General features: G+C 40.2%; 1 protein-coding gene across 1 annotated transcript in view; it reads left to right on the top strand.

The window, feature by feature from the left end:
* Positions 1 to 26,054, top strand: part of il17rd (interleukin 17 receptor D) — a 45,809-nt gene that overhangs the window by 11,060 nt on the left and 8,695 nt on the right. The window contains exons 2-13 of the mRNA XM_034209816.1: positions 7,446 to 7,500; positions 10,759 to 10,881; positions 14,058 to 14,176; positions 14,350 to 14,470; positions 15,597 to 15,641; positions 16,436 to 16,587; positions 18,028 to 18,093; positions 18,320 to 18,374; positions 20,606 to 20,716; positions 21,534 to 21,718; positions 23,847 to 23,962; positions 24,570 to 24,827. Coding sequence (XP_034065707.1) covers positions 7,446 to 7,500; positions 10,759 to 10,881; positions 14,058 to 14,176; positions 14,350 to 14,470; positions 15,597 to 15,641; positions 16,436 to 16,587; positions 18,028 to 18,093; positions 18,320 to 18,374; positions 20,606 to 20,716; positions 21,534 to 21,718; positions 23,847 to 23,962; positions 24,570 to 24,827 — 1,406 coding nt within the window. The remainder of the gene's footprint in view (positions 1 to 7,445; positions 7,501 to 10,758; positions 10,882 to 14,057; positions 14,177 to 14,349; positions 14,471 to 15,596; positions 15,642 to 16,435; positions 16,588 to 18,027; positions 18,094 to 18,319; positions 18,375 to 20,605; positions 20,717 to 21,533; positions 21,719 to 23,846; positions 23,963 to 24,569; positions 24,828 to 26,054) is intronic.

Here is a 26,054-nt window from a genome sequence, read left to right as displayed (position 1 = left end):
CAGTTTATTTTCTCAGGTTTGTTAGTTTTACATCCTCTCTTGCTCTGGTAAAAGAAACGTATGCCTATCTGGTGCCAGATCATTACTAGCTACCAAATACCCGTTGACTGAAGCTGCCTTTTTAAAACAAAAGCATAAACAACTAATTAACACAAAAATAATGACACTGAATAATTATTAGAATACTCTATACTTGACAGCAATAAATAACATTCTTAACTACTAAATAACCCAAAACAATGCATAGCTCCAACAATATAACTTCAACTGGACCTCATGCATCTGGTGTTGCTGGCTATTAACCCAGCCCCCACCACACACACACACACACACACACACACACACACACACACACACACAGATATCTGAGTGCAGCCATGCCGTCCCATATGGTAGTGTGTGTGTGTGTGTGTGTGAAACAGGAAGACATTAATACAAACAGGGCTGAGTTTTATAGCCCAAAGGCTTTCTCATGGACTAGCCCTTCATCGACTTTGCCCACGGGACGCCGTGAGTCTTCAAGATGAAGACAGTTTCTGATTCTGATGCCAGGATCTGTCTTACTTTTGGTAGTCTCAGAAACGAGTACCGGCCAATGTTTCAGTCGACTTTGTACACAAGTATCTGTTCTCATGGCATCCTTAGGTGCTGATAAAGTATACTGGCAGCTAAAGTGAACAGAATTGTGAATCTTTTCGTGATCAGATACGATTTCAGTCTTTACCAACTATTTAAAAAGCTCTAATGCTGGTTCCTCGGCTCTTGAGCAGTTAGTTGATTAAAGGTCAGCCTGTGAGGTTGTCCTGTGGTCTCCGTCCCACATCTGGAACTGGTCTGCTCGCACAAAACAAAACGAGAGAGATGGAGAAGTCTGCTACGTGAACCTTGAAAGCTGTAATTGAAGGAGTTCCTGTTTAATCAGATCCCTCCATCTCTTCTTTCTCACTTCCTTCCTTCTCTGCTGGGCTTCTGATTACCTCTCCCATAATGCTTCACTCCCCCCCACCCCCTCTGAATCCTCCTTTTGCTGTTTCTCCTTTCTTTTTCCTTGTTTCCTTGTGCTGCCTCGCTCTTTCCTTACCTCCAGCAATTTGATCCATTGATGTTCAACTAGCTTAGCCTGCAATTAGCTGTCTGATTACTGCAGGAAGTGTGTGTGTGTGTTTGGTGGCTGTGTGTGTTTGGGGATTCCCAAGGGAAAGTCTGCTTTCTTTAGGGTTCAAGTTTCCCTGTGTTTTTTAGATCTGTAGTTCTCTTCTGTTCTTTGTAGTCATTTTCAAAAGTGAAAAACGCTCAGCTGCAAGTTATTTTTTGTTACTTGAAATGAATTGATATTTTCTCTTTCTTTTTCTTTTAGGACTTCTTTTTTTCTTTGTCTACTGATGAGTCTGAGGGTATTCAGGCCTCAGGGCGTTGGTGTGAGTGCGTGTGTGTAATAATGATTATTACTAGTCAGAAACACCTGGCAACAGGAAGGGAGAAAATTGTCAGTTGTAAAGATGAAGGAGTCTGTGTCACGATACTAAAATGACGACTTCAAGACGTTTCCTAACAAAATATTCTCAAAACTGCTTCACACGTAAAAATAATGAAATGTAATAATAGATTCAGAAAGAAAATTCAAGGCAGGATGATGATAATGTGAAAAGATGATATAAAAGAAAAAGCGGATTATTGTACCATAGTGTGTTCATGTATTTTCTTCAGTGTTGGAAGAAGGACTCCAATCATTTTCTTAATTAAAACTTTAAATTCTTTGTTCCAAAATTACTCTTTTACAAGTAACCTTCCTGATTTAAAAGCAATACTTGAGTTAATGTACTTTTCAACACTGGTTTTAATATCCCACCAGGACTTTGTTCACAAGCATCTTAAGTCACTGGTTATTCCTCTCCCTCAGAGTCCTTCAATATGACGGTATATACAGCGCAACGCAGAATGCAGAGTGATGTGTTTTTAAATGCAGAGCTAGACAAAGAAGAACTACGGTTACATGAGTACCAGATATTTGTAAAGTAGTTTATTTTGACAGTGTTTGTTGATGTGTATACTGTATGGTTATTTTAAACCATACAGTACAATTACATATCGTGATATTCAGTGGCGACTGGTCATTAGGGGCAGGTGGGGCACAACCCACCTAGTGTCAGCAGAAAGTATTAAAAATAATGATTACAAAAAAATGCAAAAAATAAATTTATAAAATATATTTTAAGATCATGTTTAATCATCGGATTCGTCAGTACATTGCTGTTTTAGTCTGTGTTCTTCTAATTAGTGTCTACAGTGTGTGCCTATTGAGCTGTTTAGAGCCATGTGGGACAAAACCCGATCATGCCCCTCCCTCTCACTGTCTAAGTGAACGGTGACTGTAAAAACTACACTGCGCATGCTCAGAATATTTTCCTATTTAATGTGTGTGGCAAAAAAATAATGACCATAGGGGCATAGAGCTGCCATCCCCACCATACGTCATCTCACATCATTCAGAGCTGATTGGCTGTAAGTATGTGTGCTGTGAAAAGTGTGGTGTGTGAAGAGAAGAGATAGCTGCAGTAACGCGTCCTAAAACCCAGAAGTAAGCTGCGCATGGCTTCCCTCGACAAAAAAGCAATGAGATTTCTCCATAGGATTTTAGAAAATAGCTCCAAATAAGGTCTGTGGGAAACGTAGCTGTTAGATAAATGCACGCTTTGTTCAGCCGGATAATATCCACATGTCTACCCTACTTTTATAATTTTCTAATCATAAATCTATTGATTAGATTAGATTTATGATAGACTTTTGAAACTACAAGAACATAAGGAGGACTTTTACAAAAAAGTAATAGAGATTTTTGTCCAGAGGGATAGGCAAATGGACTTAATCTTGAAATGTTTGGCTCTATGAAACCTGATGTACTTATATGATTCTGTTTTCTTCAAGGTTGTGTCTTCCTGCTCGAATGTACTTATTGTAAGTCGCTTTGGATAAAAGTGACTGCAGAAGCTTATAGACATCTAAGTTTGTTGTGCCCCACCACTTTTGTACATATAAAAACGCCACTGGTGATATTCATACATATGGTTACTATCCAAAGTGCGACAGTAGCTCCGTCTGGAGGGACTTTGCTTGAGACCAGAACAGACAAGAATGGATTATGGACTGGTACTTTGAGAGGTGCCTTTTGAACAAGGTTACAGACTTTAATGCAAAGACTTGATGTCACTGTGTGTGCCAAATGACAGATATTGTGATAGAACATTCTGACCATATAGCCCACCATAGTATCCTAATCTTTCTGAAACCCTTCAGGTCTGTGCAGATCATTCTCGTCTGAGAGTCGTTACCATGACATGCCTTTTTTGGTGGGGGGTTGTCCGGGAAGTGTTTCAGTGCAGCCAATCACGAAGTGCACTTTCCTTTTTGTGCGGTCAGAAAGCTTTCCTTGATTTTAATCAGCCCCCATTTCATGCTGCCAGTGGGATGTCTGCGCACACAGCAGCATGTAAACCCATGGAGGTCAAAGGTCAGCTGAGGAGGCAACACATGTAATGAATAAGAACATGATCGAACCCGTGTGTGTGTGTGTGTTTTCTACAGAAACTGGATGGGAGTTTTTCTAAGTTGTTGGAAAAGGGACATAATTAAAGTGTTGATGATTTCAAGTGGGATTTCTATGTAAAAGGAAAATTATCTGATCAAAAATTAGACTAAATTGATAAGTTTGCCATTTAAAAAAAAAAAAAAAATCACTTTCTATTTAAAAACCCTCTGTTCTTGTCAAACTGCATAATGTGCCTTCTGGAGCTGAGTCAATTTCTGTCAATGGAAAATGGTGTGTACGTGTGTATTTCTATCTTAATAAAGGCCACTTTAAAGACATGTTTTTTCCGATCTCCGCTTCTTCAAAAGGCTGTAGATGGTTACAAAGGGCTGCACGATTTGGGGTAATAATCTAATTGAGATTTTTCCGACATATATTGCGATTCGAATTGCGATATTTGTTTTTAAGCGACCCAACGGAAGTTTATTGTAAAATGTGACCATATCTCTGGCTAGGAAGGTTGCATCAACATTCTCCCGTCTCTAGCAACCCGAGCTACGAGTGAAAGAACTAAACTTCCATGAAACTTCTGTTGGGTTGCTTTAAAGCAGGGGTGGGGAACCTTTTTCCTCTCAAGGGCCATTTCAATTTTTTCAACATCCTCCGAGGGCCGTACAAATTATTGACCTCTGCTTAAAAAAACTAAAATCACAGCCCATTCATTTCACCTTTCTTTCATGCTGTGCAAAGAAAAAGCAACCTCTTAATCCAGATATCTTACCATGATGATGCATGCACGTGCACGGTTGTGGCATGAACACCAAAACAGAAAGATATGGACACAAGACATGATTTAAGTGGGGGGGGGGGGGCTAACCTCCTCTAGGGGGGTCCGGGGGCATGCTCCCCCGGGAAGACTTTTCTTTAAATGTTGACGTTAAAAGCATCAATCTGGTGCACTTTGAGAGCAACATTAGGAGCTCTATGGATACATCTCTCAACACCTATATGAAACAGAACTGTAAACAGATTTACTTTTTCTTTATGGACATTTTACAAATCACTCTCCTTTCAAACTGTATTCTTGTTTATTAATAACAACTTTTTTTTACACTCATATAGTATTTTCTACCTGTTTACTTTATTATCTTATTTTTTTATAATAATGATCATATAAAGATGTGCCTTTACCTCACTGGTTGGAGAAAAAGCTTCTTATATTCGTTAGCATAGCTAGCTAACCAGATGCTAATAACAACAAAGTTATTGACTGTATGATCAGTATGACGGATGAACAGATCGCCACTGGGCTTTCAGCTAAAGACACAGCCACGCAAAAACTGCGGCATGTGTACGGCTCCTTATGGGTACTGCAATTTTTGTGCCGGAGCGGTGTTCTGGTGCTCTCCGTCAGCACTACACCCCTGTCAGACGAGACATATACCACGTGATGACACGTTAGGCTCGTGTTGTGTTCAAGGACCCTGACCTTGGCCAGGAAAAACAGGCACTCGCTTGTTTAAAAAAAAATGTTGCGGTCTAGATTTCTTTCAGGTTTTTCTTTTTTGCGTGTGTTTATAAATTACCTCGAGGGCCGTACCAAATGCTCTCGCGGGCCGTATACGGTTCCCCACCCCTGCTTTAAAGTCAAGCTTCAGTTTAAGATTCACCCTGTAATAGATGTAACACATGTGATGGAGCATTACTAACCTGACTCAGATGGTTTGTTTCACCAAACCATCTAAAGCTCCATTGGAAGTTATTTGGAAACGGCAGGCACTTTCAAAAATACTTGGCAGGTGATTGGATCAATCTGTCTTATCACCTACTATTATAGGCCACTTCTGGTTGGTTAACAATGGCTGGTACATGTGGAGCACAGCACTTCTGACTGGTGTTGATGACTGACACACAAGAAGAACAAAAAAAAAGAAAAAGGTTTTTAAAAAAAATCGCAGGCTTTAGGATTTGATAATCGCATCATTTAAAATCGCGATTTAAAATCGATTAATCGTTCAGCCCTAGTTACATTAGCCGCGTTCACACCGAGTACTTTTCACCCGTACTTTTCGCGTTTAGTTCCGTTAGTACCCCTGATGTCGCGTTCACACCAAACACCATAACTAAGTGCCGGGAACTTTTCACCCCATTTTTAGCACCTGCTGAGAGCAGGTACTTTCCTGGGGAAAAAAAGTACCACAGTTCTGATTGGCTGGGCGATTGCAAACCACGCCCCGTAAAACTCTGAAATGTTTTGTAGAGCCGCCATATTTTTTTGCTCGCTATACCAACGTAGAGAGTAGTTTGTTGTGAAAAGCAGTTATGGCAAGCATCTACCGCCACCTACTGAACTCGCCATGAAGTGGTTTGTGGCCTGCCAGTAAACCCAAAGCAGAAGAAGAAGAAGAAGTGACGTCAGCGGCTCATTTGCGTAATCTTCCCTCAGGGAACTTATTCCGGTGTGAACGCGATCTGTACTTAGTGACCTGGGGTACTAAGTGCCGGGAACTAAGTACAGCAAAGTACTCGGTGTGAACGCGGCTAATGTGGTTCCAGGGTCCATGTCAATGCTTGTTTGAAGGTCCTGGGAATACATTCTGGCAATGCAGGGTCTTCTCAAGTATATTACAAACGTGTGTGTGGATGGGTTCTTGGGGCATAGTGACTGCTAATTAGCATGGCACACACACACACACACACACACGCAGTGGGGAGTCTGTCTGATTGGTTTCAGGTGTGTGTCTATGTTTGTTGTGTGACCACAGACTGACACCTCTGTAACAAGGTGGAGAAAGAGTGTGTGTGTGTGTGTCAGGGCAATATGAAAACAAGGTCAAAGCTGTAAAACTTCAGAAACATACCTCATGAGACTCCACGTCTTTGTTGTGTGGAACCATAAAAAAAACAGTCAATGTTCATACCTCCACGCATCTCACTCCTCATTGTGTGTCACTCTATCTGCTCTCCTTTGTGTTTCATAAAGCTTATATGGGAAATACTTAATCCAGGGAATGTTTATGAAAGATTTCAAACAAGCAGCCACATGTTGTTGTTCCTCTGGTCAGTTAGATTATGAGATCAGTTATACTTTATTGAGTCCAAGTTGGGTTTTTTCTTTTTTGGACGAGGATCCTGCACTTGACCCGCCTTGTTCTTGGTCTGGGACTTGGCCTGGCAACCATCAGGTCACCAGGCCAAGTCACCATGGACTGAGCTACTATTGGCCCAAAGAGAGGGGAACCTAAAGTGTTAGCAACATGCCAAGAGGGCCGCAACTAAAGATTGTTTTCCTTACCAGAACTACCATTTGATACTGCAGAATTCTAAGTACAGGTACGAGTTTAAGTATATGTAGTTACCGATCCCCACAATGACTATAATATATGTTCTCTTAAAATGACTACTTTTATCCTAAGTATATTATTGAATGGAGGACTCTTACTTCTGACAGTATTTAGCATTGAATCCATGTAGTACTGTTATTTCTTCTTAATGAAAAGAGCTTCTTAATATTAGAATATCAGATTTTATATATCAATATTTTTCCTCCCTAATATTGAAAAATCCAATATATATCCAATTCATCTTTTACTTTTTATTTATTGACTTACATGTCCATACATGTCCTTTTTCTCATAAAACAAAACGTATATCTTTACAGGCAGTAAAACAATACAAAACAATCTGCCTTATTGTGTGCCTTCAATCCGAAAGCAGTTATTTTCTTTGATGTGAATGGGGGGAACAAATGATGAAAATGATGGAGTAGCCTAAAAGAAAAATATTTAAAGTAGTCATTAACTGCAGGGAATGTTATTTGGAAATGTATTTTGAATGTCTGTCTTTCTCTCTCAACATTCCTTTAACAATGTGCGTTATTGAAAAAGTGTCTTTAATTGTATACATGTCTCTCTTTCAGGTGCAGTCTGATGCTGATGGCGGTCCCAGGTTGGCCGTCACCCTCAGAGCTGACAGTGAGTTCCTCTTTAATTCTCTTCATCTGCACAATTACTAACAACGTAGCAACCTTATCTTTTGCTATCAAAAAATGTCAAATAAAAACTGAGTTATCTTAATGCAGGAAGAGGGGATTGTCATGTCGGTCTAAAAAACCAAACAGGAAATATGAGCACTTCTGGTTTGCTCATCTCGAATCAACAGTTTTTTCTATGTGTTTTTGGTTAGATGTGTGAACTGAGGTCTGTGGTTAACACAAGCCAAAGAGATCTTCACTTCTATGACATCAAATACTTCAATAAATACCCCACTCAAGAATGTGTCTTCAAAACGGCGGTTGCTCTAAGTCACTGAATAAACGATGAAACACCATCAAGGCGAACATTAGCCGCGTTTAGTTTAACGGTGGTGACGTGAAGTCATGTGACTCTGCTGTAGTTTGTTTAGCCTAATGTTAGTTTTTTACTTTTGGTGATTGCATTTGTACTTCAATGTGATGTTAATATGTGGAGATGATCCTGCTGAACAATATGTGTAAGTATCATAAACATGTTGGCCACAGGTCTTCCAGGTCGGCCTACATGCGATTACCGATTAACATTGAGATCTCCTAGAACATCATCCAAATCGATGTGTAGTTTCTTCTCATCACACATCAGAGCAGAGCCTTTTCTCATTTCCCATCATTAGTTAGCATGAAAACCTGAAGCCCCTCAGCGCTTCCTCCTCCTCCTCCTCCTCCTCCTCCTCCTCCTCCTCCTCCTCCTCCTCCTCCTCCTCCTCCTCCTCCTCCTCCTCCTCCTCCTCCTCCTCCTCCTCCTCCTCCTCTTTTGTTCTTTTCTCTCTAAAAGTCAAGTTCCTGAGCCGTAGCCGATCCCTGCCTCCTGCCTTTGTCTGTGACCGTGGGCGAGAAGCACTTTCAGATTACTGTGTGTGGAAAGTGTCTGGAAAGTTTGTGTGTTCTTGCAACAAACCCTTAATCAAACTGCAAGTAAACCATCAAAAGAAAATAATGAATGAAAACAGAGCAATATCATAAAACAAAGTTTAGTAAGTAACATGGAAAAAAGTCTAATAATCAGGCGAGCTGTTTCCCTCTGTTCCCAGTCTTTATGCTAAGCTTAGCTAATTACTTTACTGTACAGAAATGACAGCGATTGAGCGGTATCAATCTTTTATTATCAAACTGTTAGCAAATAAGATTATTCCCCGAAATGCCAAAGCGCTCCTTTTGAAATACAACGTGACTATTCAGTCCTTTCTGCTGTTCCCACGTCTACTAATCTCAAGAGAAGCCATTCATTTGCATTCAATCTAATCGAAAGACATATTAGGTCATCAGTAATGTGAAGGTCAGGGGTCAGAAGGTCATGTGACTTTTAAGATGACCAGGCATCCGGTCCTTAAAACCAGATTAGGTGTGTGTGTGTGTGTGTGTGTGTGTGTGTGTGTGTGTGTGTGTGTGTGTGTGTGTGTGTGTGTGTGTGTGTGTGTGTGTGTGTGTGTGTGTGTGTGTGTGTGTGTGTGTGTGTGTGTGTGTGTGTGTGTGTTATTTCTTCCTTAAGCTAAAGTGCACAACCCTGATCCTGCGCTCCTCTGTCCTGGATCGCGAGCCCTGGATCGCGAGTCGTGGCTGTGGTCCTGGATCATAGGCCCTGGATGGATATCCTCGTGGATTCATCTTCCTATTATACACACATGCATTTCCAAACATTTGGACTACCTATGTTGCAAATGTATTATCTTTTCAATTTACACACGGCATCTATTGCACGTCTGTCCGTCCTGGGAGAGGGATCCCTCCTCTGTTGCTCTCCCTGAGGTTTCTCCCATTTTTCCCTTTAAACTGTGGGTTTTCTCCGGAAGTTTTTCCTTGTACGATGTGAGGGTCTAAGGACAGAGGGTGTCGTATTGTCATACTGATATTTTGTACAAACTGTAAAGTCCACTGAGACAAATGTAACATTTGTGATATTGGGCTATATAAATAAACATTGATTGATTGATAAACATTAAGGTGTTAAATTAAGTCAGGCTTTACTATCAAGCAGCAACAACAACAAAAAACATTAAAATGTCAAACTGGCTCTTTTTCCTTACATTAACAGCAGCTGAGTCTCAAGGTTATTGTAGTATTTAGAGTCATTTACCTTACCACACCAAAAGCACATTACTCAGAAACTCACTTTTAAGGTCACAAGGAAAAGTAGACGAAAGTACATGAAGAAGAGCCACTGTTCTAAATTCCTCTTCCTCCTTAAACTGGAAGTTATCGTCTGTTTCTTCATCTCCTTTCAAAAGAAACCTCTTGGTAGATGAGAAGCTTCTCCCTATCGATCCATAGAGATTGAATACACTGCTTTATGGTATGGTCACGATATGGAGGACAGAAGGAAGAGGAGCATGATGGTGAAGACAAAGGCTTTTCTCCTCATCCATCACTTCTCCTTTGGCCCTCTATCCTCCTCTTCCTCTTCTCCTTTGTATTATAAATACATTCTGAATGCAAAGAGACGGAAAAGAGGAAGATAAGATAAATAAGCTCTATGACGAAGGAGGAAGAGGAGCGACCAGCTGTGACCTTCTCCTTTAGCCCTGAACATGACCCTGCTTTGTAGAGGAGGAGAGGAAGAGGGGCAGTGATTCGTATCGCATCCTAACCTCCTCCCTGTCATCTCCATCCTTTTTAAAGCTCCTCTTTCTCCTCCTCTTCCTCACCTCAATCCTCTCCGTCAATAGGTGGCTGGCAGGAGGAAAGGGGGGCAGTCAGTCGTGTCTGAGCTCACGCCTCTTTTCTTTCTTCATCCTAAATCCAGCCATTCTCCTGTGTGTTCATGGCTGGCTGCGCTTCCTCCTCCTCTTCCTCTGCCTCTTCGTCATTCATGAGATAAAACAAGAGACATCTTGGGAACAGGAGGAAGCGTACACACACACACCTTTTTTAGTAAGAACATTTATCTGACATTCCCTGCAAAAACCCTGGTAATCTTAACTTAAATCCTCAATTAAAACGGCTCTTCCGCGCTGCATTCAGGGACTAACAGAGGTTTTACCGCTCTGTGCGTCATTGTTTGTTTAGATAGTTTAACCTGAGAGGAGATACAGCAGGTTATGTGCTTTTCTGCGTTAATTCATACTTCTAATTCACTATAAAAATAAAATGTTTCTAAATTGGGATTCTGATTCCTCAAGTAAAATAATAAAAGCCGAGGACAATGCTGATCTGTGCAACTGTTTAAGTATGTCGTTTTTTTTTTCTGTCTCTCTCCCTTCAGATTGTTCAATAAACTACCCGTTGGGAAAACATGTTATCCACGAGGTCGCCAACGTTTCCTTCAGCCATCTGGCCTGCGAGGATCAGGCTGCTGTCATTGTCCACTGGTCTGCAAGTCCACTAGGTACCTGTCTGTCTGTCTGCCTGCCTGCCTGCCTGCCTGCCTGCCTGCCTGCCTGCCTGCCTGCCTGCCTGCCTGCCTGCCTGCCTGCCTGCCTGCCTGCCTGCCTGCCTGCCTGCCTGCCTGCCTGATTACTTGTCTATGTGTTTACATTGTTCTCCAACTTTCCTTCTTCTCCAAAAACATAATGACATCACTATTTGACATTCGTGCTTCTATTTGCTAGCACTCCAACACATTGCACGTGATATCTCAAAGCGGTTAACCAATCGCAACAGAGCAGGCCAGCTAACCAATCAGAGCAGACTGAGCTCTGGTTTCAGACAGAGGGTGAAAAGAGGTGCTGCAGTATGAGACAAATAAAGACTGTTTGAACATTAAAGCATGGAGACATGTCACAGTTGAGGAACTAAATATGAACCTGAAAATGAGCATACTATTTCCTTTTAATAAAATGTTTATTAAACAATTTCAAAACGCAAACTGACAACCACTCTCTATAAAGACAGAAAGCGACACTGATGAAGTAAGGGTTAACTCTTTTACAAAGACTCCAAAGTACAGATCAAACGTATTGTGTGGAGACACGCAAGGAACAAGCTGACTAATGGCCCGCATGCTGCAGCTCTCCACAGCCCTTTATCCCCAGGCCCGTATGAGGGAGCACCCACGGGAGGCGGTACCTAGAGGGAGACAATTAGAGAGAGAGAAGCACACAAACCACAGCACGTAACACTCACAACTTCAATTAAAAACACTTCTGGACAACCAGAGTAAAGTGTGTATACGAGTATGTAGGTTTTATATTTGAAGAAGTTATATCAACTGATAACAACGACTTTAATAAAAACAATTTCAAGTTATACCAAGAAAAACAATAAAGCTGATCATTTGTTTGATACAACTTTGACTTGCTATATCGGATTACTGTTCATCCGTAGCAATATTAAGAAAAGTTTTGAAAATTGTTTTTGGGAAGTTGTGATTGTTTTGTAAAACTTAGAAGAAAATAATAATCTGGATTTTCACATGAATCCTTTTTCCCCTAAACCCCTCGAGGAAGAGCAGGAAAGAAAAACCTTCAAAGTGCTTAAATCTGTAAGATTACCCAGTGCCGTGTGTGCGTGTGTGTGTGTGTCCCTTTGATCAGGCTCGGGGACTAAGAGAGAGGATCACATCTCACACTACCTTGATTTGACCGTGAAGGAATGTGTTCAATTGTGTGTGTGTGTGTGTGTGTGTGTGTGTGTGTGTGTGCGCCCGACTGTAAGGTGACCCTTTCTCTGTGACAATGTGGCCCCTTGTTTCCTCCCAGAGAGACAGAAATGTTCCATGTCACAGTCGCATGTGAGCAGCAGCCAGAATCAGTCATCTGAGGAGGACAAAATCTGTCAAATGTTCTTACAAAAACCTGTTCAACTTCTTGCAAAGCGCAAAGTTTGGATTTCATGCGAAGTGCCTGTATGTTTCCTTGGTTTATCACACCCTGCGGTAGGCAGAATAAATATGTATACACATGAAGTGAAAACTGGACGCGATAGTCAAATGTTATCTTTTATCGTATTTTTCTAAAACAATTTTACTGAAATGAAGTATCTTGAACATGCATATACCTGTATGTACTCTGAAAACAACTAGTATACGTCACAGTATACGACAAAACATTTTTTTTACTTGCTAACAAGGCATGTGATCCTTATTATATTGCAATTATTTCTCTCCTATTTTTGGAGATTTGTTCCACTTGTTAGACAAGACATTAACATCAAATATATTCTTAAAGAGACCCTTTTATGCTTTTTGGGGGTTTTCCTTTCCTGTAGTGTGTTATATAAGTTGTGTTTATGCAAAGAGTCTGCTAAGGCTTAAACCCTGTGCTCCCTCCAGAGGGAGTTTCTCAAACCCAGTACAGCTTAAAAAGACAGATCAAACTAAACTAAAAGTGTGTTAAGCAAGAATAACGTGTTTCAATTTATTTTTATTTTTGAAGGAATAAATCGTTTTAAACATCCATCAAATAATGACATTGAAATGTCTTGTTCTACCTCTGTAGATAGTATGGTAATTAAAGGATATCTTTAGTATGAAGCTGAAACATATGTAGACACAACCTGAAATGATACTGAAGGGAAGCAATACATAACATAAACTAGCACAAGCCTGCCGTCACACTGCGGCTGATGTTAATATGCAAATGTTCGACGTCTGTCCTGGCCTCCGCAGCAGAGAGACGGAGGTGTTCAGGAATCCGCCTCGAGACAGAAAAACCTGTTTGACTTCTTCTCCTTGTTCTTCTTCTCGCTGTTTCTGTCTCTCCCCTCCACACAGAGCTAATAGGAAAAACATGTGTATGTGTAAAGGTGTAATTACAAGACAGACGTGTTTTCAAAGAGAGGAGGAGAGATGGGCGGAGGAAGAAAACAAGAAGAGGAAACAAGGAGTTTAGAGGAGAGAAAAGATAGGGGAGAAGTCAAAGGAAGATACAAGGAAACAATAGGAAGGAAACAACTAGAGAAGAAGGAGAGAGGGAAGATAACAAAGAGAGGAGATTATTGTGAAAAATCAGAGAAGATGAGAAGAAATGTGAGAAAGAAGGAAAGGTAACAGGGATATGAGGACAAGAAGGAAAAAAGGGAACAGGAAATGGAAGAAAGGAAATCTAGATAGGAGGAGATGAAAGGAAAGAAAACGAGGGGAGAAGAAGGGCATGAAATGTAGAGAGGAAACGGGGGGGGGGGGGCATCCAAGAAAGGAGAATGAACACAAACTCAATAGGAGAGGAAACAAAGATGTGAGGGAAAGGGAAAGGAGAAAGGAGAAGGGAATAAGTAGAGGAAGAAGAGAAACATGGCAAGGAGAGAAGAAGAGAGGAGTAGGGGAAAGGAAACAAGAGGAATAAAGGGGGAGATGAAAGGAAAGGACATGTAGGGAGGAGAGGAAGAGAGCGAAGGAAACCAGCATCAGACAGGTGGAGATGAGAGGAAACAAGGAGAGGGGGAGAAGAGGGGAAATGAAATATGGAGAGAAGATGAGGACAGGGGAGGAAGCAAATAGGGAGAGGAAAAGGGAAGGAAACAAAAATATAGACAGACAGCAGAATGAGGAAATGAGAGGAGAGGAGAGGAGGAAAGATAAGGGGATGGATATGTATTCTTGAACTTGCTGTTGTGTCTCCTCAGGGATTGAGCACATTAAAGGCTTCAGAGTTTACCTGGAGGACAAGAACCCCGAGGGGAAGCAGTGTCAGCACCTCCTGCTCAAAGACCCCCGACAGCTCAACTGCTCCTACAAGAACACGGTACCACAAAACATCCTCTGCAACACTGTTTCAAACAGCTTTATTCAACAGTACATGTTGAGCAATATTCTACTTTTAAGCATTAATAGCAATATGATTATTAATACACTACTATATTTTGAAATGTTCACATTTTTATGATTTATCGTGGATTTATTGTTGTATTTATGCAGAGGCTGAGCAGTCAGACGTTCAGCGGGTTGACCTTTGATACTGACTACATGGTTCGCGTTGTTCCTTTCCCAACGCTGATGAACGAGAGCTTCTTCCCTCCATCCTTCCTCAGGACCAACTGTGAGTTCTTATTTCAGGTTTACCTATAAATGAATACACAAACATGACAAAAATAGCAAATTATACAAAGTTCAGGAAAGCAGAAAACGCTCTTGGCATATTTTAAGCCTCCACCTATGTAATGGTAAGATCTATTACAGATAACACAACTTTAAAGGTAGGGTAGGTCATTTTTGAGAAACCAGCTCGAGTGCGCTAGAATTTGAAAATACACAACCGGAAAAAATCTGCCACTTCCTTACAGAGCCCCTCCTCCAACACACACGAACGCACACATGACCAATGAGGGCACGAGATAAGTTTGTGCACAAATGGAAGGCTGACAGGCAGGTAGGCCATCCAGTTACTTTAGCCGGGCCGGCTCAGATGATTGGTCGTGCTTTTTACAGCGCTACGGCTTCCAGAGATGACATTTTTTAATGGATTTTTTGTCAAAGCACTTCAGATATTCATTGCTATCGGGATGTTAAGAGCATTCCATGGAATATAACAAAAAGTGTATCTCGAGCCGGTTTCTCAAACCTACATACCCCACCTTTAACATACCGATGGAAAACTATTGGATTATACGGAGGAGGATTAAGGCTAAGCTTTATTTTCATAATCACATGAAATATAAATAAAGAAAAAATATATAGAAACACCATTAAAAACGGTTGCACAAACGATAAGATGAAAAAATATGTATCTCCAAAAAAGGGCATACAATACAAATTTCACCAATTACTGTGAAAATTAAAATTGGCAATGTATTTGAATTTAAAAGTGGTAGTATTGTGCAGACATTTGAAAATTAGCCTTCAAGACAGAACATGTGGACGGCTTGTTGATTTGTTTTACGCCTTATGCTAATGTATGGCAGACCTTCGATTGTAGTTTGTAAAGAAATGTTTGTGTGTCCGGTGACTGCGTCTGTACTTCAGTATGATCAAAGCTTCAGCGTAAACACATCCTGGACTTTTCTCTGCATTGGGAACAGAGATGAAACTGTTATCCATCTGAGGAAGACTGACAAAAATGTTTGCCCAAGTTGTCAAGACTGTTCCTTTAACATATGTGATAAAGAGATAAGAACAAAACCAGACAACTGTGTAACCATTTCTGCATGTGTGTGTTTATCTTACAGCGTGTGAAGTCCTCCTGGGATCAGACAACCTGGTTTGCAAACCATGTAAGTTCCTCAGTGTCGTCGTCATAACTAAAGCCACATGTACACCGAGAGGAAAGAGATAGAGTTAGTGCAGGGTTTGATCTTTGTTTTGTTTTAAAGAGAAGATACAAAACATTTCTCAAAACTCATTGTATGCCTAAAAGAGCCAACACATTTTTTATCTGTGCTTGGAGCAATTACAAGGTTTGAATCCAATGAACACCATAAGGGAACTGCTCTTTTCAAATCTAAAGTCGTATATATTCATTTCTGCTGCAGGTGTTTCACATTTGAAGCTTACCAGAAAAGAGAGGGAATATGTTCTGTCATCTCTGCCACATCTCTGAATTAGAAATCACTTAACACACATCAAAACTTACAATTAGTTACTAAATACCATAGAGGTGTTAAGTACAGTACATTCCCAATAGAGCTGTAACTAACAATATTTGTATTATCGATTCATTGGCAGAGTCTTTTTTCAATTAATTCTTTAGTCTATGTCAGGGCTTCTCAAACTCCGGACCGAACTGCAAATCAATCCGGACCGAACCCTGTGTCCCATTATTTTTAAAAAATAAAAGTTTGAGTACCCCTGGTCTATATAATGCCAGTTTATAAAAGTCCATGGTGAGATTTTTTTCATCATCTTGTTTTAGCAGTCTAAAACCAAAAGATTATTATAATGAAAAATCAGGAAATGTAAATTTTTGCATGCATTATAAATGTCAAGTTTAGTCAATTATCATAAAAGTTTTTGAGTCTTCATGGATGTCCACAATAAAGAAGGTTACGTTTGTTTTCTGTCTGAGCAGACTGGAAGCCAAAGACCCTGAACGTGTCTCAGCTGGGGTCAAACCTCCACGTGGCGTTCGACCAGGCGCCGAGCTCCTTCGGCTTCCACTTCTACTTCCTGTACTACAAACTGCGGCAGGAGGGACCCTTCAGACAGCAGCGCTGCAAACCGGTACGTACAGAGTGTTGTTATCAGAGAGCTCTCTTTTAAGCCACCAGACTCCCATCAACAACAGTCATTTTACCTGGCAGAACCCGTGAGGGTGCTGGTCTACTGCTGCCATAGCCGTGGGAACATGTTTCAAATGGGGGGTGCTGTGGGGATGACACCAGGGCGGTTCTGACCAATTTGCTGCCCTAGGCAAGATTTTAGCTGGCAATGAAAAACCTCTACCAATACACTACAAACAGAGAAACGTATTGACATGGTGGACAGCTTATATAAAAAGGATTCAAATGTATTTAGCATTGTATGAACATGTTTTAATTGGGGGGTGGACGTCACATCCTCTAGGGGGGTCTGGGGGTGCCCCCCCGTGAAGATTTGTTTTAACATTTTAAAGTAAAATGCTTCAATCTGGTGCACTTTGAGCGCCCAATTACTAGAGACCTGATCTAGGGGGTACAACTCTAAACACCCATATGAAAAAGATCGGTTTGCATTTTATTAATCAAATAAGTATGTGAACATTTCCAATAACCTACCATAGCCAATAACAAATAAATGTAGGCTAACTTGTTTTATAGTATACATTGGAATGATTTCAAACCTGTTTTTATTTTATCCCAATAATTTTAAAGGAGTGCCTTGGAAATATTTGTTTACATAAATTGTGATCAAAACGTTTGAGACTCACGAGATAACTTAGACTAAAGTGAACTATCTATTCTAAACCCTCAGTCCTTTACCTCACTGAGCCTCTCAGTCTGACAGGACAGAACTCTCCCTCCACATTATTGTAGACACAGCTTCTTATATCCGGACCGTTAGCGCAGAAGAAGCTAACAACAATCCCCGCATGTACCGGTTCTCTCTCTCTCTCTCTCTCTCTCTCTCTCTCTCTCTCTCTCTCTCTCTCTCTCTCTCTCTCTCTCTCTCTCTCTCTCTCTCTCTCTTTCTCTGAAAAGGGAGTTATTTTGACTTAATTATGAATGTTGTTGTGTCAAGGCTGAAAATTCGTTCTATTGTGTTATATTTGTATTTAATCTTGTGGAAGTGCAGATCCCCTGTCTTCCACCAGGGGGTGCTGCAGCACCCTCAGCACCCCTACTTCCCACGGCCCTGACTGCTGCCCCCCTCTGGTTAATGTGTTTCGGTGATTTTGTGTTGGTTTGGAACCCCCAAAGTCACATGATACCACAAACAAAATAACCAATCGATGCAGCAGTAGACTGGCACCTTCTATGTTCCTAAGGTACATTTACTGTTTTCGTTAATGGAGTCCGGTGGCTTTGAACAGTTAATCGATAACAGCTTCAGTTCTTCGTCAAAAAAGTGTGGGAAATATTCTTAATACAGCATACAATAGAGATGTCTTACCTATGATAAGACTGTGGTTCTGCCTGCAGGAAAAGCTATGTTTTTATTGAAATGCTTTTATTTTTCTCTAAGGATGTGAACCAGTACAGAACTACATGCATCCTCAAAGACGTCACTCCAGGAACCTACACTGTAGAGGTACATAAAAAGCTTAATCTACACACCGATAACAGGTTAAACTGGATTCTCCTTTTTACGCTTACACGTGGACTAAAATGTAAAACACCAGATTCATCAGACATCTACATTTTTAAATGTACATCAATTTGTCCCAACATGTTGTGAACCATTTTTTCTCTCTTTTGTTTCCTTCATTCTCTTCCTTTCTTTTTCTTCTTTTACCTTTTCCTCTTTTCTGTGTCAGCTAAGAGTCAACAGTAATACCACCAGGAGGCAGACTCAGTACCACGTCAGCCAGGGTGAGACACACACACACACACACACACAAGCACGCACCCACAAGTACGCACGCACGCACACACACACACACACACACACACACACACACACACACACACACACACACACACACACACACTGCAGAACAATTTTCCTCCTGTATATAGTAAATCAAGTTTTAACTAATATTAGAGTACATTTTCAGGCTTGTACTTGTATTTTGTGGACCTTCATTGATGTTATGACTCTTCTCTGCTTTAGCTACTGTATCATGACGTTTTCACCTTCACATTCATGCTGTAAATGTAACATGGTCTAGACCAGTGGTTCTCAACTGGTGGGACCCATTTCAAGTGGGTCGCAGATGTGTGAGTGAAGAAAAGAAAAATAGAAAAATATATATATCTTTTTATTTATTTTTGGAACACTGTGCATGCAGTAGGCGTTTTGGACTGGAAGTAACGGAGACCATAAACGGTTTTGAAAACTTCTGTCACGTAGTGATCATCTTCTCAATAAAATATCTTTGCTGATGTTTTTTCGAGTCTTCTGGCCAATCAGAATCAAGATTGTTGCCGGAAGTCCCCACGGAGAATAACTTTGCGGTAGAACTACTCTTTATACATCCATGGGTACAACTTCAGATACAAATAAACACGTAATGAAATATGACCCCCAGTTTGATGACTGACAGGTCACAGAACAATGGGAGCTATCTACCCTTACCCACAATTTAAAGTATTCACACAGACTCCTCTTTGCTCTTCTCTGTGAGGAGCAGCAAGCTGTCAGAACAAAGTGAAACACAAACAATGGCATACAATATTATTAATATGTGGGGTAGTAATAGATTTATTTATTTTCTTCTCAGAGTGTACCAGAATGCGTAGTTTATATGTTAGTATTTCTACAAATCTCCTGGGGGATAATCCCCCCAGACTGGGGTTGGGTTTTCAGCATGTGTGCCTTTTTATGTTATACAGTTCAGCTTTGATTCCATCATCTCATTAAACCTTTTTTAAAAGCATACTGTGAAGGGATATAAGGGATATATTATGCACTGTACTTCACTTTAATTAATATTGTATGCTGAAAAGCGTATATATTACTGCACGATAGGGGTGTAATGGTTCACAGAAGTCACGGTTCGGTTCGTACTTCGGTTTGGAGGTCACGGTTCGGTACAACAAGAAAAAGCAAAAAAAAGTCCCAAATGCATAATTCTAGGTTTGTTGTTATTTATGTTTGAACAGTAGTGCAAGTTTCAGTTTAAAAATAAAGAACTCTCACATTTTGAATAATTAACTGTATTAAACAGTTAAAAACAAACCACAAACAGTACCACACACACTCAGATGGCCATATTAACTAGCTGATGTCAAACAAAAAGGTTTCATCAAGCTGTAAAACTAAAAAGAATGTCTTGAAAATATGACATTATAAATAATAAGAAAGTGTTTCAAGAGCGCATAGTCGTTGGAAAACATATGCCAAAAGCTTCCGTTATTTATTTTGGTCTCTCGGCTCTCATGTTTATTGGCTTCTTAAAAACAGCGGGGATCAGCTTTTGAACTGCTGTTGTCTTTTGCCGGGCTCCGGTGATTGGCAAATCTGGGTGATGCCTTCTGATGATTTAGCATGTTTGGCGTGTGTTACCATTAGCATACCGCACCGCTATCGAACAACGCCGACACACCGTCCTCGTCCGATCCACCACTCGCACACTTAATCGTTATTGTAGTCCACAGGGAACCCGAAATGTTCCCACACAGCTGATTTAAAAAAACAAAACAGGTGGGTTCTAGCTCCTGTGTGTTATCTGAAATCGCCATACTAACTTTTCTTCTTCTTGTATTTTGTTCGTTTTGTTGTTGTGTTTCTTCTTGTTCTTCATTTGTCATTTAAGGGCGGCTGGCAAACAGCTTTTAGGCGCAATACCGCCCCCTGGATTATATATAGTGTAGTGGATACTGCCCTGAATGACAGACTTTTTTCCCACTCGTAAAAAAAAGGCGTATTCGTCGTGACTGCATGTGCCGAACCGTGACGGTACGGGACGAATACGGATACCGTTACACCCCTACTGCACGAGTTTTTTGTTGAATAGATTTGAGTGGTTCAAATTTTCGGGTTGGGATTTATTGACAAAGTAAAAAGTGGGTCATGAGGCCTGACCAATTGAGAACCACTGCTCTAGACTTTAAATGACCAGGTTCTTGTCTCATCCTGTGTGCGTTTGTTTTGTCACCAGTCCACTCCCCTTGGGCGGGGCCTATCCGTGCCATGGCCATCACCGTGCCTCTGGTCGTCATGTCTGCCTTTGCCACTCTCTTCACTGTCATGTGTCGCAAGAAACAGCAAGGTGAGAGCACCGGTTATTGGTTATACTGCTTATTTTAGGTCACTATCTATAAATCTCCTTCAAACTGTGTGTTTTCTTTACAGCCTCTTTTAGTCTCAGTAACTCTCTGCAGGGTTCAATAAGACCTCAACATCTACTTGTTAATGAAGTGGTTGTTTAATAATGAGCAGTGGTGGTACTTTTCTCAAGTACACATTTGTGGTACTGTCTTTTTACTTGAGAATTTCCATTTAAAGCATATTCTTCTTGTGTGACCATCTATGTTTCATGTTGTCTGTAGATGTTTAATTGCTCTTTTTGCTGCACTTTTAGTGTACAGTTTTGCTGTTGTGCTGCTGTGTTTACTGTGTTTATTGTATTTTGTTACTCTGGCACAACAATTTCCTTCGGGATAAATAAAGTCTTATCTCTTATCTTATCTTACTCTTCTACATTTGAGGGAAATATTGTTGGGTTTTTGTCTACATTTGTCAGCTTAAGTTAATATTTTTCTGATTCCTGAAGAATTAAGTGTTTCTTTATAAGTTAATACATTTTCCTATATCCTAAAAATGAATTAAATTCCCACTTTTTTTGAGCATCCATCTATTTTTCTACCTTTTTACCATTTGAAGTTTGAATGGCGCTTTTTCCCCCCATACTTAGTTACAGACATTTTGCTATTAGTGCTTTTACTTAAGTAAACCTAAATACTCCCACACTGGTTTTGAACTGAAACTGGTGCATAAAAGGATGCTTCATTATTTGAGAATGAGCTCTATGTAACATTACTCTCATGCATTAACCCTTATTGTTTATTTGTCTCCTCTCTTCCTAGAAAACATCTACAGCCAGCTGGACGAGGAGAGCAGTGAGTCGTCCAATCAGAGCGCAGCATTGAACCCGGAGAAGCCGTGGCCCCGCCCCAAAGTCTTCATCTGTTACTCTAACAGAGACTGCCCCAAACACATCGCCGTCATCCAGAGCTTCGCCTACTTCCTGCAGGACTTCTGCAGCTGTGAGGTGAGACTGCGACTAAACCGAAGAGAGGAGAAAACATTTGCTATAATTAAAGGGGACCTATCATGCAAAATGCACCTTTGTACGTCTTTTATACGTGAATATGTGTCCCTGGTGTGTCAGGGAACTCACCAAGTGTCAGAAAACACAACCCTCTCTCTTTTCCTCTATACCCAAAATCTCTAAAAACGGGGCTTTAACGGATCTGATACAGACTGATCCAGATTTGAAAATAGTCTGATGTCAGTGACGAGGAGCTCCGCCTATATGGCCAACTCTCCACCAATCAGGGGAATGAGAGGTTGCCGTGGCATGGTAACAGCATGGTAACAGCATGGTAACAGCATGGTAACAGCATAGTAACAGCATGGTAACATGACGCTCGTAACTCGGCCCCCTCCTTTGCAGGGGGGCGTGGTCAGCTGCAGGCTGCAGCACATGCAGAGACAGGGTGGAGGAGAGCAAAATAGAGCGAAATGAGGCATGGCTAAAATGCATGATCTGTTTGGTATTTTGAAAAATAAAACATGTAAATATACCTTATATAGGTATGGCCATACAATATATTATTCAAATATAGCATGATAGGTCTCCTTTAAATATGAAAATAATAAACATTGAAATCTTCTGACCAAATGGATTTTATTATTCTGATTAAACCCAGGTGTGCCTAACAATGCACCTTAGCTGTACATTATGTCATCTTGTCTAGCTTAAGTATAATATATAACACCCTTTTTCAAATTGAAGATGTTATTATTAAACATATTTTAAATACCATCGGCTTAATGTCACCTATTCTCAAACTTAAAATAGCTGTACGTTTTCACATATCTTTAATATGGCTTATGCTCAGGGACGTGCACAGACATGTTGGGGGGTGGGTGCTCAAGTGAGAAAAAGGGCACTTCCCATAATCATTTATTAAAAAAATGTTTTAAAACAAAAAGTTAAATATAGTTGCACGTCTCTGACATACTGACCAATTTATTTTAATACCCTCACACTCACGCAATTGTTTAATACTCAACAGAATTCTACAAAATAATCAGCTAACACAGAGACAATGGTCTTCTTTAGTATTCACAAGAGCAGACAACAAACTAGTACAATTAATAGTTATTAAATGAGCAGCCAACAAACAAAATTATGAAGTTACTGTTTAAGGACATTACAGGCAAAAATATCGTTTTTTCATGTACTTGTTATTTTGGTCTATTTTGATTCCATGTTTTCTTTCACTCTAATGGAAATAAAACTTTCAAGAAACATATATAAATGGTGTTCGTCTTACTACCATGTTTGAATTCATCTATAGCTATAAAGATAATCTGTGTTTAAACATAACATTTCCGGGAAAAATACTGACTTGACGTAAGTAACTATCTGGGGAAGTTGTGAGGTGATGTGTTTTTTGTATCCTTTTCACCTGCAATGCCTTGGTAACTGCATGCACATTTGCGCATTTTAATTAGGCCTAGTTAACGCCTAATTTGCATATCAATGTAGCGATTGTGATGACGTTATTAGATACACATTTTACTGTATTCACCTTAAGTTCAGTACGCCTGTATGCCCATGATAAATTGCCTTAGCTAAACCTTGAGCTAACTTATCCATTAGCTAGTACCCTAGTTAACTATATTTGTTTTTGTCTTTTGGCTGATTAGCTGTAAACTCGAGGCACTGGCAGCTTAGTCATTTGTTCATCACCACTCACCTTCAGACAATCCAAGAAAAGCCGGCATAACGTGGGACTGTAAGGTGGGAGGTGCTGCTACCTGTCTGTCTGAAGTGACTGCCGATGTCTGCACCGCTGTGCGGGAGACGTGGAGGGAGGGGGGGTAGAGAGAGAGAGAGAGGGAGGGCGAGAGCGAGCATCGGAACTTCACAGTCTAATCTCCGACCTGATATTTTTCTTTTCTATTCAACCAATATATTTTTGGAAAGGGAAACTGTGCACAAACTGCAGTAGATATATATTCATTTATTTGACGAAAAAAAAAGCTTGTTTCTGCAGTTGCTGCAGCACTTGTAATTTAACATATTGTGAATGAACTGAAACTAACATGAAATCAACAAAAGTTCCTTTTTGAAGCTTGGGTATGTTATGGTTGTTTCTGGTGTTTAGGTGGTGTTGGACCTGTGGGAACACCTGGAGATGTGCAAAGAAGGTCAGATGTCGTGGCTCAGCAGACAGCTGGACGAATCCGACTTCATCATCACCATCTGCTCCAAAGGCCTACGGTACTTTTTTCCCCTTTTTTTACTGTCTGCTGTGTTATTATTTTTAACAGCACTTTTGATGATTTCATCTGGAGTGCAGTTCCTCTAGTGTCCACTAGCGGCTGCTAAAACGATTTAAGATTGAGATACAGCTTTATTGATCCCCATGGGGAACATGTGGTTGCTGCAGCTAAACAAGGACAGAAATAATTACAGATAAAATAAATGTATAATGGACGGAATATGACCCAAAATAACGATAAGAAGAAAAATGATATGCTCTGTTCATCAACTAAAGGTTTTTTTGTCACTCATAGTAGAAAATAAATACAGTTTAAGAGGATTATTTTGAACATTGATTAATTGTTAAGGTCGTTTTTTTGCTCAAAATTGTCAAAGAAAATGCGGTTATCAGCCTCTGAAACATGGAGATTTCCTGCTTTTCTCTGTAAAATATGAAAGAGTTATTATAACTATAGATATGCACAGACAACACCTTGGACTATAGGTTGTGAAGGACAATTTTCACTTGTTCTATAAATCAAACGATTAATCAATCTAAATTAGATTTGCAGATTAATCAATAAAGATAGTAATAGTTAATTGCTGCTTTATTTCCTTTCTGCAGCTACTACGTGGAGAAGAAGAGCCGCAGAGGGAAGACACCAGTCAGTCGCCGCAGTAACAGCAGCAGCAGCAGCAGCTCCCCAATTGGTGGATCAGGAAGTGACCTCTTCATTGTGGGCGTGGCCATGATCGCTGAGAAGCTGCGATTGGCGAATCAAAGTCAAGGGGGCGGATCTCAGGAGCTGCAGCGCTACATGACGGTTTACTTTGACTACTCCACGGAAAACGACATCCCCACCATGCTGAGCCTGGCCCCAAGGTACACACAACTCTGTGGCAAAATTACAGAAACAGCAGATCCTACTATGTGCACATGGCCAATTTTTACAGCTTCAATTGATCTGGAACATAATTACAATAAATATTATTAATATCGCGTTGATCGTTAGTTGCAGCCATAGAGAAAACGCATTTCTAAACACATTAATTAAGGGAATAGAAACAAAGAAAGTTGCGGTAAAACATACAGAGGCTCTTCTAAAGTAAATTAGAAAGAGATATGGGTATTAAAGGTGGGGTAGGTAAGTTTGAGAAACCGGCTCGAGATACACTTTTTGTTATATTCCATGGAATGCTCTTAACATCCCGATAGCAATGAATATCTGAAGTGCTTTGACAAAAAATCCATAAAAAAATATCATCTGTGGAAGCCGTGGTACTGTAAAAAGCACGACCAATCATCTGAGCCGGCCCGGCTAAAATAACTGGATGGCCTACCTGCCTGTCAGCCTTCCATCTGTGCACAAACTTATCTCGTGCCCTCATTGGTCATGTGTGTGTGCGTGTGTGTTGGAGGAGGGGCTCTGTAAGGAAGTGGCAGATTTATTCCGGTTGTGTATTTTCAAATTCTAGCGCACTCGAGCTGGTTTCTCCAAAATGACCTACCCTACCTTTAAGTCTGGCAAAAAAGTATCTTTATTTTGTTTAAAAATAAATGTGTTTTGATGCTGGTTTCTTATACAGTATGCCATAATCCCAGCCACACTGAACCCCAAGAGTGGGGGGGGGGAAAGAAAAAATTATAGTAACATGGTATAAAAAATGAAACTTAAAGAAATGAACAACTGCACATGATCAAAATGTATTTAATTATTTATTTAAACATATTTATTACATTTTGGAATTTATTTACTGAGCCATGTGTGGTATATTTGAGCTTGGCATGACAATAAAAAAAAAATATATAATTGTATGTAATATTCAATTATATAGTGAAGAATAATCACAAAAAGAAGCAAAATAAACAAATTAAACTGATCTGTTGAAAGATTGTTCAACAATTTCGGTCAGTGACAGAGATTAAGTTATATTTCCTGTAGTGTAGATATTATTACGAGCAATCCAGGAATGGTTGGCATTAGGGGTGTAACGGTTCACAAACATTTCGGTTCGGTACGTACCTCGGTTTTTTGGTCACGGTTCGGTTCGGTACGTTTTCGGTACAGCAGAATTTTTTTTCACAAAATAAAACATATATATATATTTT

This window comes from Gymnodraco acuticeps, unplaced genomic scaffold (assembly GCF_902827175.1).
Source record: "Gymnodraco acuticeps unplaced genomic scaffold, fGymAcu1.1, whole genome shotgun sequence".
Classification (NCBI taxonomy): domain Eukaryota; kingdom Metazoa; phylum Chordata; class Actinopteri; order Perciformes; family Bathydraconidae; genus Gymnodraco; species Gymnodraco acuticeps.
Note: the sequence above shows the minus strand (reverse complement) of the source record. Positions and strands in the feature narration are given on the sequence as shown.